The sequence below is a fragment of the Pygocentrus nattereri genome, chromosome 10, assembly GCF_015220715.1.
Source record: "Pygocentrus nattereri isolate fPygNat1 chromosome 10, fPygNat1.pri, whole genome shotgun sequence".
NCBI lineage: Eukaryota > Metazoa > Chordata > Actinopteri > Characiformes > Serrasalmidae > Pygocentrus > Pygocentrus nattereri.
The window spans coordinates 41,453,499-41,465,586 of record NC_051220.1 but is presented as its reverse complement, the minus strand read 5'-3'; the positions used below and the strand labels follow the sequence as shown (position 1 = coordinate 41,465,586).

The 12,088-nt window shown below is 42.7% G+C and overlaps 1 protein-coding gene across 2 annotated transcripts; it reads right to left on the bottom strand.

Annotated features, from left to right (window-relative positions):
- Window positions 1–237: 237 nt before the first annotated feature.
- Window positions 238–11,782, bottom strand: LOC108440443 (jnk1/mapk8 associated membrane protein). 2 transcript variants are annotated; one of them, XR_005130786.1, is made up of 8 exons: window positions 11,631–11,782; window positions 9,107–9,174; window positions 7,249–7,403; window positions 6,148–6,354; window positions 3,522–3,703; window positions 2,209–2,285; window positions 412–939; window positions 313–379 (listed from the first exon to the last, which is right to left on the bottom strand). XR_005130786.1 is itself a non-coding variant. In XM_017719308.2 (7 exons), the coding sequence occupies exons 1-7, from the start codon at window positions 11,632–11,634 to the stop codon at window positions 721–723; spliced, it is 912 nt and encodes a 303-aa protein (XP_017574797.1). In that variant the 5' UTR covers window positions 11,635–11,782; the 3' UTR covers window positions 238–720. The 2 variants fall into 2 exon arrangements, 1 of the variants encoding a protein (XP_017574797.1); XM_017719308.2 differs by having other exon boundaries at window positions 238–939.
- Window positions 11,783–12,088: the final 306 nt, after the last annotated feature.

Here is a 12,088-nt window from a genome sequence, read left to right as displayed (position 1 = left end):
GGCTCATGAGTATCCATAAATGACGTGTGGCCACGGATTCAGCATTAAAGAGCAATTCCACTGAGTTTTCAAATTTCTGCATAATTAAACGTTTAAGATGTAAACAGAGCCGTTCAGAGCGGTTTGGTGTGAAACGCCCTGTTCTAGAGAAACTTGCCGAGTCAGAGCTGTTCACAGTGGTGGTGATAGGAACCAGACGTCCACCACTAAAAGCTCCCTCACAGAACGTTCCTACATGAAATGGTTCTGAATTCACTGAGACGCTGTTTTAGGACAGTTTAGATTTTGATCTAAAATGTATTTTTTAAAATTCATTCATGGTGGAGGGATACATGCAGGACGTGGTGAGGCAAAACAGTCCCAAAGAAAAGGTATTTTCCTCAGATTTGTCACTATTTTCCCATCATAAACACTCCATATAATCTCAGGAGACTCGTGTAGGTTCTCTGGTTGTTCTGGATGGTAAGTAAATTTTCTATATCTGTGTTGTAGTCATGGCGACGCCTGGTTCCCATCACCACCACTATGAAGAAATCCGAGTCTCTACAAATCAACCATTTCACACTAAACCACTCTGGATGACCGTCTCAACCACAGAATTATACAGAATTTTTGAAAACCTGGTGGACTTCCCCCTGCATATGCCATTTGTCATAGTAGCTGAAGTTTCTTATATGGTCAGTATTGATCAGCCACCAGCTGAAGGCCTCTTCCACCACATCAGTGTCCATTTCCACCTTCAGACAAAATCCTGTTTGGCTCTGTGAACCTGGCCGTGAGTAAATAAAAGAGAGCGGGTCCAGGCACCAGAGCCAACAGCGGCAAATCCTGCTTTAAATTATCCAACCGGGTGATTGAGATGATGCCGTATGCGTGGAGGAGCCAATGGCTGAAGAGCACCACCAGCCGCTTCTTCTTGGCAACAAGGTTCTTAAAAGACTGCGGGAAGAGAACAGAATGGCAACATCAGAGTAACTCTACGCCGACTCATGTAATGAAACCAATTAGGCCCGGTCCCATTTCTTATTTTTACCCCTACCCCTTGTTTTCAAGTGTTGGAACGGAGTTATATAAGGGGCAGTGGTTGAAATTTACCCTACAAAACTGGACAACCCTCAAATAAAAGAGCATCACTTCATTAACAGCTACCTGTAGGCGACCCTGCCCGTCTGCAGGGACAGCAGAGGAGGGGAAAGACCAGCTCCTCACTGCTGGGCGTTAGTTACATTTAGGGATCATACGCCTTCAAAGAGGGGGGCAGTTATTTATTATCACCCCCCCCATAATTCTTCAGTGATGTGAAGCGGAAGTCAGATATTCTCCAGATTCTCGTTCTAATTTTCCTGTTCCACCTTAAATGGAACCGCAGTTCTGATGCCTGAGGCAAAAAAAAATGCAACCGCTGCACCTTTTAAGGAGGAACGGGAAATTTAGCCAGCTACCTACCGAGACGTCAGCACTGCTAGTGACTATTTATGCTTGTTATGAAGAAAAGGACCAAAATACACTGAAACGTCATTAAACTAAGACAACACAATCGTAATAATCACAGTTATCGCAATTTTTAAGAGCAAATACTCACATCTGCGGGTTTCTTTGGTCTCTTGTGCTCCATCTTGCCTTTTTTTTCTCATATCGCTCAGTTTGGAGTCTGACAAACCTCCGTCTGGAGGGTCGAGTAGCCCGAACACTTCACCCTACCCCTCTATCTCAACAAGAATCGGGACACCCCACCCCCCGGCGTGAACACGCAAATGGAGGGGTAGGGCTAAGTGGCAGGGGCGAGGGGTGAAATGGGACTGGGCCTTAAGATCAATTAAGAGGTCTTTCCCTGAACTGTATATTCAAACCAAGGACTACGTAGGAACAAGTTTATGGCATCAGGTTCTGACCCTCTCAGTATGTTAAATATTGACGGTAACTGATTAGAAAATGACCAAACTGAGCCGAAATATCGACTTGGTGTAAATACCAACGTTAAAAATAACGAGCCACATTTAAAAATTCCCAAAACAGGTTAACTTGAGTTAAGAGTTTTTTTTTTATATTTGATGTTTTAATCCTTTTCAGTTTTCATAGTTATTTGTGCAAACGTAATAATAAGACATAATAATAATAATAATAATAATAATAATAATAATAATAATAATAATCATCATCACCACCACCATCACAACAAAAATCTGCACTGCATGTCGCAAGGCTTACCTGTATCTCTGAAGCCGACATATACACAGCCAAGGTGACCAAGGACAACACCAAAATAATGTAGGGGAAGGCATAGTCTGATAAAAATTAAAGGAATGAATTAGTTATACATTAAAATAATATTGATCGCAAACAGTTCAAACAATCAGAGACGCAAATAATCTAAAACCAAATAATCTAGAACCAGCCTTGATTCAGGTCAGTTCGATCTGAACTAGACTGAGAAACTTTAAACAGGCTTCAAAAAGCAACTGCTGTTACTCCAGGTGGTTGCTAAGGTGTTGCTCGGCAGTTGCTATGACATCCCAGGTGGCTGCTAAGATTTTACTAGGCAGTTGCTAGGGAATTCGAGGTGGTTGTTAACCCCCTTTTACCCTGTTCTTCAGTGGTCAGGACCCCCATGGACCCTCACAGAGCAGGTACTATTGGGTTGGTGGGTCATTCTCAGCACTGCAGTAACACTGACATGGTGGTGGTGGTGTGTTAGTGGTGTTGTGCTGGTCTAAGCGGATGAGACACAGCAGTGCTGCTGGAGTTTTTAAACACCTCAGTGTCGCAGCTGGACAGAGAATAGTCCACCCACCAAAAATATACAGCCAACGGCGTCCCGTGGGCGGCGTCCTGTGGGCGGCGTCCTGTGGGCGGCGTCCTGTGGGCGGCGTCCTGTGGGCGGCGTCCTGTGGGCGGCGTCAGACGAGCTATTGTCTCTGACTTGACATATACAAGGTGGACCGACAAGGTAGGAGTGTCTAATAGAGTGGACACAGTGAGTGGACACAGTGTTTAAAAACTCCAGCAGCACTGCTGTGTCTGATCCACTTGCACCAGCACAACACACACTAACACACCACCACCACGTCAGTGTTACTGCAGTGCTGAGAATGATCCACCACCCAAATACTACCTGCACTGTGAGGGTCCATGGGGCTCCTGACCACTGAGGAACAGGGTAACAGAGTATCAGAGAAACAGATGGACTACAGTCTGTAACTGTAGAACTACAGAGAGCAGCTATACAGTAAGTGGAGCTGATAAAGTGGACAGTGAGCGCAGAAACGGGGAGGTGGTCAGAATGTTAGGCCTGACCGATCATAATAAGGCTATTATCACTGGCTAGGTTAACTTAGCAACTGTTTGTTTTTTTTTTTAGCTATGGCTAAAGCTTCCAGGACAATGTAAAGGTTCTGAGTTCAAACATTTTTTAATTTAAAATATTAATTGAATACTTGAAATATTTGCATAACATTTTAAGCTAATGAAAATTAATTTTTGAAAATTTTTTGAAGGATCCACTGGCCAAAGAGAAAACTTACAGAGCAGGCCTCCACCCACTGCCTGCAGAACAGTGAGGATGGGGAAGAAGTACAGAGCTGCGTATATGCTTTTAAAACGGTCAGTCTTCCCCAAACCGCACGCTATCTTTTTCACCAGGAGCGGCCGCAGCATCATCATGAAGACCAGGCAGAAGGCGTAGTAGATCAGCACAATGGTGTACCTACAGAAAAGCCAGGACAAGTTCAGGTACAACTATCTAAAGCACCATCAGGGCTGGCTTAATTTTTACCAGAAGAATGTGTGGAGGTTTTACTGGTTTACTGGTCTATATGTCTGTTTTATACCTGCAGTGTTCAGCACTTTGTTGCAGCCTCTGTTGTTTTTAAAGTGCTTTACAAAAAAATTTGAGTTGAGTTGAATGTATGAATCTGCAGATTCATACTGGATTAAAATCACTCCACAATTATTACAGTCAGACTGTAAAACTACACACACTGCAGATTCATACTGGATTAAAATCACTCCACAATTATTACAGTCAGACTGTAAAACTACACACTGCAGATTCATACTGGATTAAAATCACTCCACAATTATTACAGTCAGACTGTAAAACTACACACTGCAGATTCATACTGGATTAAAATCACTCCACAATTATTACTGTCAGACTGTAAAACTACACACTGCAGATTCATACTGGATTAAAATCACTCCACAATTATTACAGTCAGACTGTAAAACTACACACGCTGCAGATTCATACTGGATTAAAATCACTCCACAATTATTACAGTCAGACTGTAAAACTACACACTGCAGATTCATACTGGATTAAAATCTCTCCACAATTATTACCGTCAGACTGTAAAACTACACACACTGCAGATTCATACTGGATTAAAATCACTCCACAATTATTACCGTCAGACTGTAAAACTACACACTGCAGATTCATACTGGATTAAAATCTCTCCACAATTATTACAGTCAGACTGTAAAACTACACACTGCAGATTCATACTGGGTTAAAATCACTCCACAATTATTACAGTCAGACTGTAAAAATACACACTGCAGATTCATACTGGATTAAAATCACTCCACAATTATTACAGTCAGACTGTAAAAATACACACTGCAGATTCATACTGGATTAAAATCACTCCACAATTATTACAGTCAGACTGTAAAACTACACACTGCAGATTCATACCGGATTAAAATCACTCCACAATTATTACAGTCAGACTGTAAAACTACACACACTGCAGATTCATACTGGATTAAAATCTCTCCACAATTATTACAGTCAGACTGTAAAACTACACACACTGCAGATTCATACTGGATTAAAATCACTCCACAATTATTACAGTCAGACTAAAACTACACACACTGCAGATTCATACCGGATTAAAATCGCTCCACAATTATTACTGTCAGACTGTAAAACTACACACTGCAGATTCATACTGGATTAAAATCGCTCCACAATTATTACAGTCAGACTGTAAAACTACACACTGCAGATTCATACTGGATTAAAATCACTCCACAATTATTACAGTCAGACTGTAAAACTACACACGCTGCAGATTCATACTGGATTAAAATCACTCCACAATTATTACAGTCAGACTGTAAAACTACACACTGCAGATTCATACTGGATTAAAATCTCTCCACAATTATTACCGTCAGACTGTAAAACTACACACACTGCAGATTCATACTGGATTAAAATCACTCCACAATTATTACCGTCAGACTGTAAAACTACACACTGCAGATTCATACTGGATTAAAATCTCTCCACAATTATTACAGTCAGACTGTAAAACTACACACTGCAGATTCATACTGGGTTAAAATCACTCCACAATTATTACAGTCAGACTGTAAAACTACACACTGCAGATTCATACTGGATTAAAATCACTCCACAATTATTACAGTCAGACTGTAAAACTACACACACTGCAGATTCATACTGGATTAAAATCACTCCACAATTATTACAGTCAGACTGTAAAACTACACACTGCAGATTCATACCGGATTAAAATCACTCCACAATTATTACAGTCAGACTGTAAAACTACACACACTGCAGATTCATACTGGATTAAAATCTCTCCACAATTATTACAGTCAGACTGTAAAACTACACACACTGCAGATTCATACTGGATTAAAATCACTCCACAATTATTACAGTCAGACTAAAACTACACACACTGCAGATTCATACCGGATTAAAATCACTCCACAATTATTACAGTCAGACTGTAAAACTACACACACTGCAGATTCATACTGGATTAAAATCGCTCCACAATTATTACAGTCAGACTGTAAAACTACACACACTGCAGATTCATACTGGATTAAAATCGCTCCACAATTATTACAGTCAGACTGTAAAACTACACACACTGCAGATTCATACTGGATTAAAATCACTCCACAATTATTACAGTCAGACTGTAAAACTACACACTGCAGATTCATACTGGATTAAAATCACTAGCATTAGAAGCATTACATATACCATTGAAAGGAATCACTGTGTTGAAACTCTCATCAGAAGCAGTGCTGATGCATATTTAGTCATAATCAATAAAAACAGGTTTTAATCTACGAGAACAGAGAAGAACTCACAGAGGAAACACGGCTTCCTGAGTGCAGTGCAGTGTGTCGACGTAGTTCGGGCTGGGGTTGTAGAGCATGGTGTACCAGTCCGACAGCATCTGGACTCGGCAGGAGCGGATGGCCAGCTCTCCCACTGGGTCGTTCACCAGCAGAGTGACCACTGCTGCAGCACTGCATTCAAACAGGGCCGTAATGTGCTGGAACAGGGCGCTGGAGCTACAACACCAAAAACACGAGCTTTAGTGTGGGCGGATTCAACTTCATGAGCAAGAGTGCAGTCAACATGCTGAGTTACGGTAAATAATATCCCAGCTGCGCACTTAAAAAGATGCTTCTTCAGTAAAGAAAATGGTTCTACAGAGAACCACGAACACTCAAAGAACCTTTTGCTCTTCGCATCGTGAAAGAGTTCTTCAGATTGACAGAGTATGTGACGTAGATAGTTCTATATAGGACCTTTTTGCAAATGGTTCTATATGGCACCCAAAAGGGTTCTTCTATTTTCACAAGCTTGACATCAAAACACAGAAACCTTGTTCGTGCTACATAGAACCCTTCTCAGAAAGGCTCTACATAAAAACATATCACACACTCAACATCAATCTTTCATGATGCAAAGAACCCTTTTACTCATGCAAATGGTCCTTTGAGTGTTCATGGTTCTATATAGAACCAAAATGGTTCCATTTGAATGAAGAACCATTCATGAGGCGAAGAACCCTTTCATTCAATTTAAAAGGTTCGTTGAGTGCTCACAGTTCGACATAGAACCAAAATGGTTCTGCACGTGTTTTGATGTAAAGCTTATACCAACAGAAGAACTCTTTTTGGTGCTATATAGAACACGTTTCAAAAAGGTTCTATAGAGAAACATCTATGGCATGTTCTCCATCAATCTGAAGAACCATTCATGAGGCGAAGAACCCTTTCACTCAATTTAAAAGGTTCTTTGAGTGTTCACGTTCTATATAGAACCATTCTCTTTACTATAGAGCCTGTGAAGAGTGTGGGATTTGGTCACAGTCAATCATTACAGCCAGAATTTTCACCACAGCACATCAACATGACACGTGTGTACGGGAGGTTCACGTGTGAAAGGGGTGGCTTCACCTTTTCTTCCCGGTATACCATTCAATAAAAAACCAGTGCAGGACCAGAGGAAGCATGGCCATGAAGCCCAAGTACAGCCAGTCGTACAGCTCCGGAGTGTCCATGCATTTTTGGCAGATCTTCATTATGTTCGTCCTCTCCCCTCGAGGGCAAGCCTTTCAACAGAAGACAAACAGCAAGCTTCAGGTTTGGGGATTCCTGGTGCTTCTGCTGAAGGTGCAGTTATACTTAAGCAATAGAAGAATAACATCACGGCTGTGATTTGGTCGCCGTAGATCATCACAGCCGTGGTATTATAGTGATAACACACGACCTCGAGTGTTCGACTGCTTTAATACAACAGTTAAATACAGCCTATCCCAGCGGTCATCGGGCAGAAGACAGGATACACCCTGGACAGGTCGCCAGTCCATCACAGGGCAGACAGACAGACAGACACACACACTCACACCTAGGGGCAATTTAGCATGTCCAATTGGCCTGACTGCATGCCTTTGGACTGTGGGAGGAAACCGGAGAACCCGGAGGAACCCCACGCAGACACGGGGAGAACATGCAAACTCCACACAGAGAGGACCCCGGTCACCCGGCCGGGGAATCGAACCCAGGCCGTATTTGCGGTGAGGCGACAGCGCTCAAAGTAAAGTAAGAAATGAATAAACTGGCCGTGAACGCGGCGTTTAATGTTTTAATGTTCAGTTCCTTCCTCCAAATTACAGCTCCTTAACGAGCAGCTTATTGCTGCTTCAGAGTAACGAGCTCCGCCCACTCGCTGCTCAGTCTGCTGTGAGCCCCGCCTTTTGAAGATCAGAGTGAGCCGTAAAACTGACCCAATATCAGGTTCAGCTCAGTTTGGTCAGTTTGTCCAGATCAGTATTAATGTTGTTTTGTTCCAGCCGGTCTGTAAAGCTTCTTACAGCCCGTTTAGTTTGGCGAATGGTGTTGGGTTCATTTCTGGCTGATTCCAGGTTGTTCAGCTGTTCTTCTGTCACAGCAGCCGACTGAAAAGCTGCTCAGTGGTGACGACAGTTTGGGAATTTAGTGTCGTCTCGTCTTCAGAGTCGGACCAAATCGGCTGTCGGTCAGATGTGGTCTTAACAGCGTCCGTTTTCTGTTTGTGGCAAAGTAAGAAGTAAAAACGCTCAAATGGCTCGAGCGTCTCCTACAGCTGCCAGAGTCGTTGCTTAGCAACGGCATCTCAGCGGAGTGATACAGTGTTTGTGAAGAAAACGTGATGTTATGGTGAAATAACAGCACCGTTAGAACCTTCTTAACCAATCAGCTCGCGTGGCCGGAACTGACTGTTGAGTATTAAAACTCCCTGCATAGGCAGTACTGGGCGATATCATTTTTGGTCTGTTATCTCCTCTTATGATTTTATTGTAGTATTGTAAATGTATTGATCTTTCTTAAAAAAATCAAGCACCCAGATACACCGGTCAGGCATAACGTTCTGACCACCTCCTCATTTCTGCGCTCACTGTCCACTTTATCAGCTCCACTGACCGTATAGCTGTACTCTGTAGTTCTACAGTTACAGACTGTAGTCCATCTGTTTCTCTGATACTCTGTTACCCTGTTCTTCAGTGGTCAGGACCCCCATGGACCCTCACAGAGCAGGTACCATTTGGGTGGTCTTTGGGAGCAGTGAAGCTGTGTTCTCTGGAGTGATGGAGCTCCATTCCATACCTTTGGAATGAGTTGGAGTGATCCAGAACTGACCATTCAACATCTGTACCTGACCTCACCGACTCTCAATCAGATCCTCACAGCAACGTTCCATCTAGTGTGAAGCTGTCCCAGAAGAGTTTAGGCAGGAAAGCAGGACCTGGTGAAATGCCGTTTTACTGATACTCACCCCACACTGCTCTGATCCATTCTTAATTCCGCAGTAGAGTCCCGGACAGTTCAGGTTCATTGACACAGCTGGAGCAGAGAACAGGCATAATATTACACATCAAAAGGAGAATTTCACAATGTTCTCCAGATCCTTTCTGAATCAGAATTGTTCACAGTGTTGGTGATAGGAACCAGACGTCAGAAGCGTATAATAATAATAACAATAATAATAATAATAATAATAATAATAATATCACCATTGGTCACCGGTTCAACCCCCAGAGCTGACAGTACGTGACTGAGCTGAGCAAGACACCTGACCCCCAACTGCTCCCCGGGAGCTACAGATTGGGCTGCCCACTGCTCTGGGCAAGTGTGCTCACTGCCCCTAGTGTGTGTGTGCTCACTAGTGTGTATGTGGCGTTTCACTGCACGGATGGGTTAAACGCAGAGGTGAAATTTCCCCATTGTGGGACTAATAATGGTCCCTTAAAACAACAACAATAATAATAATAATAATAATAATAATAATAATAACAACGTTTATTTATACAGCACGTTTCATGCCTGTGGCAGCTCTAAGTTCTTTACAGGCGGTGAATAAGCTGAACAGTAAAGCAAGAAGTGATGAGCAAGATTAAGACTAAAGAGACGTGGAGTTTTACTTCAGAGACTCGTTTTTAGAAGCTTCTTTAAAGCGAGCGCTGAGCTTGACTGTCTAACAAAAGGTGAGCCTTCCCAGAAGAGCTGAAGCTGTTATAGCTGCAAAGGGTGGGCCGACATCATATTAAACCCTATGGATTAAGAATGGGATCTCACTCAAGATCATATGCGTGTGAAGCCAGACGAGCGAATACTTCTGGTGATATAATGTATGTTCATATTTTCAGGTAAGGCGGCACGATGTTTAAAAAAAGCCGCAGCATGAATTTTGAGTTTACATCATGTTTACGTCGCGTCTTCTCCTGCGAGTTTATCGGCTGGTAGTAAAGCAGAAATCTGATTACTGTCTGACTCATACAGTTTCCCCGTTGTCCGATTCCTCAAGTGCAGTAAACGTGTTGGTCAGATCACTGACAAAATCTTGATTCCATGTAACTCACGGGTGGTTCTGGACTGTAAATAAAGTGTCTATACCTGTGTTGTAGACATGGTGACGTCTGGTTCCCATCACCACCACTGTAAAGACGTCTGAACCTGCAAGCTTCTCTACAATGAACCATTTCACTTGACAACACTGAATGACTCTCAGTCACCGAACTATGAGGACAACAGGCAACAGCACAGATAGATGTGATATCACGATGTATGTTATTAGGCTAAATCAGTTACATCTGGACCTAGAACTTAAACAAATACGCCACTTAATCGGAACCAAAAGCACCAAACTGCAGCTACAACTCTACAGAGACGCAGTCAGAAAAAATAGACTTGAACCTTTTCCAAATTACACACGACCATAACATCATGACCGCCTCCTCGTTTCTGGACTCACTGTCCATCTTATCAGCTCCACTTACTGTAGAGCTGCACTCTGTAGTTCTACAGTTACAGACTGTAGTCCATCTGTTTCTCTGATACTCTGTTACCCTGTTCTTCAGTGGTCAGGACCCCCATGGACCTTCACAGTGCAGGTACTATTTGGGTGGTGGTGTGTTAGTGTGTGTTGCGCTGGTCTGAGTGGATCAGACACAGCAGTGCTGCTGGAGTTTTTAAAAAACCTCAGTGTCGCTGCTGGACTGAGAATAGTCCACTAACCAAAAACATCCAGCCAACAGCGTCCTGTGACCACTGATGAAGGACTAGAGGATGACCAACACAAACTGTGCAGCAGCAGATGAGCTGTCGTCTCTGACTTTACATCTACAAGGTGGACGACAAGGTAGGAGTGTCTAATAGAGTGGACAGTGAGTGGACCCAGTGTTTAAAAACTCCAGCAGCACTGCTGTGTCTGATCCACTCAGACCAGCACAACACACACTAACACCACCACTACATCAGTGTTACTGCAGTGCTGAGAATGACCCACCACCCAAATACTACCTGCTCTGTGAGGGTCCATGGGGGTCCTGACCACTGAAGAACAGGGTAACAGAGTATCAGAGAAACAGATGGACTACAGTCTGTAACTGTAGAACTACATTTAAAAACATGAATTCTAAATCACAACAGGTTCAAAACAAACATGCCCACATTTTCTTGATTTTATATGGTATTTTATTTATATTTATATTAATATTAATATTTGTAGATAAACGATTGGCCTCCCTGGTTTATATCCAGCTAACTGAGCTTAGCAACAGCTTCTAAATCGAATTTCCCCGTTCCACCTTAAATACTGCAGCACTTCTATTCTGGCGCCTCAGCCGTTACATTAATACCCGATGCGCTACTTAAGGTGGACCGGAAAGTTTCGAACACGAAGCCGGCGAAGAGGAAGCGGACTTCAGCTTCGTGAAAAAGGTGGCCGATAAGACAATTTACGCGCACAGATGCCGCCGTAATTAGACGGAATAAAGGTTTAGACGCGTATTTATACTCACACATGACGGAAACTCGGAACCCGCGGAGCTCACTGACGGAAAACGGCCTTTAGCTTAGCCCGCTAGTGGTTAGCAGGCAGCTACATTTAGCCCCGATGAAGCCGCCGCGTCTCCAGCAGCGCTGCCCGTGAGCGCGCCCCTTGTGGACGAGCCGGGTAACACAGCCACACCGCCCCCTGTTTTATTTATCCGCATATTTATCAATTTATTATTATTATTTTTTACCTCGCTTAAAATTAGGATTATTCTCTTCATTTCATCTTAACAAAGATAAGCCAGAAGGCAAAGGAAGACATATTATGTGTAATTAACTGCTCGCATTATGTTGTGTATAATATGCATGTTCACGTTTTTTTTTTGTAAATAAAAATAAGAAGGTTATAAAGACCCAAAATGTATATCATTTAAAATAAACACGTAAGCAAAAATAACTGGACTTACTGGTTGTTTTGGACCCA

What these genes read in the sequence shown, in the direction of transcription:
- LOC108440443 (XM_017719308.2), bottom strand. An exon ending in TGGTATACCGGGAAGAAAAG is followed by an intron (nt 6,355 to 7,248) that starts GTGAAGCCACCC and finishes TTGGTGTTGTAG; the next exon opens with CTCCAGCGCCCTGTTCCAGC. An exon ending in CAGGAAGCCGTGTTTCCTCT is followed by an intron (nt 3,704 to 6,147) that starts GTGAGTTCTTCT and finishes GCTTTTCTGTAG; the next exon opens with GTACACCATTGTGCTGATCT.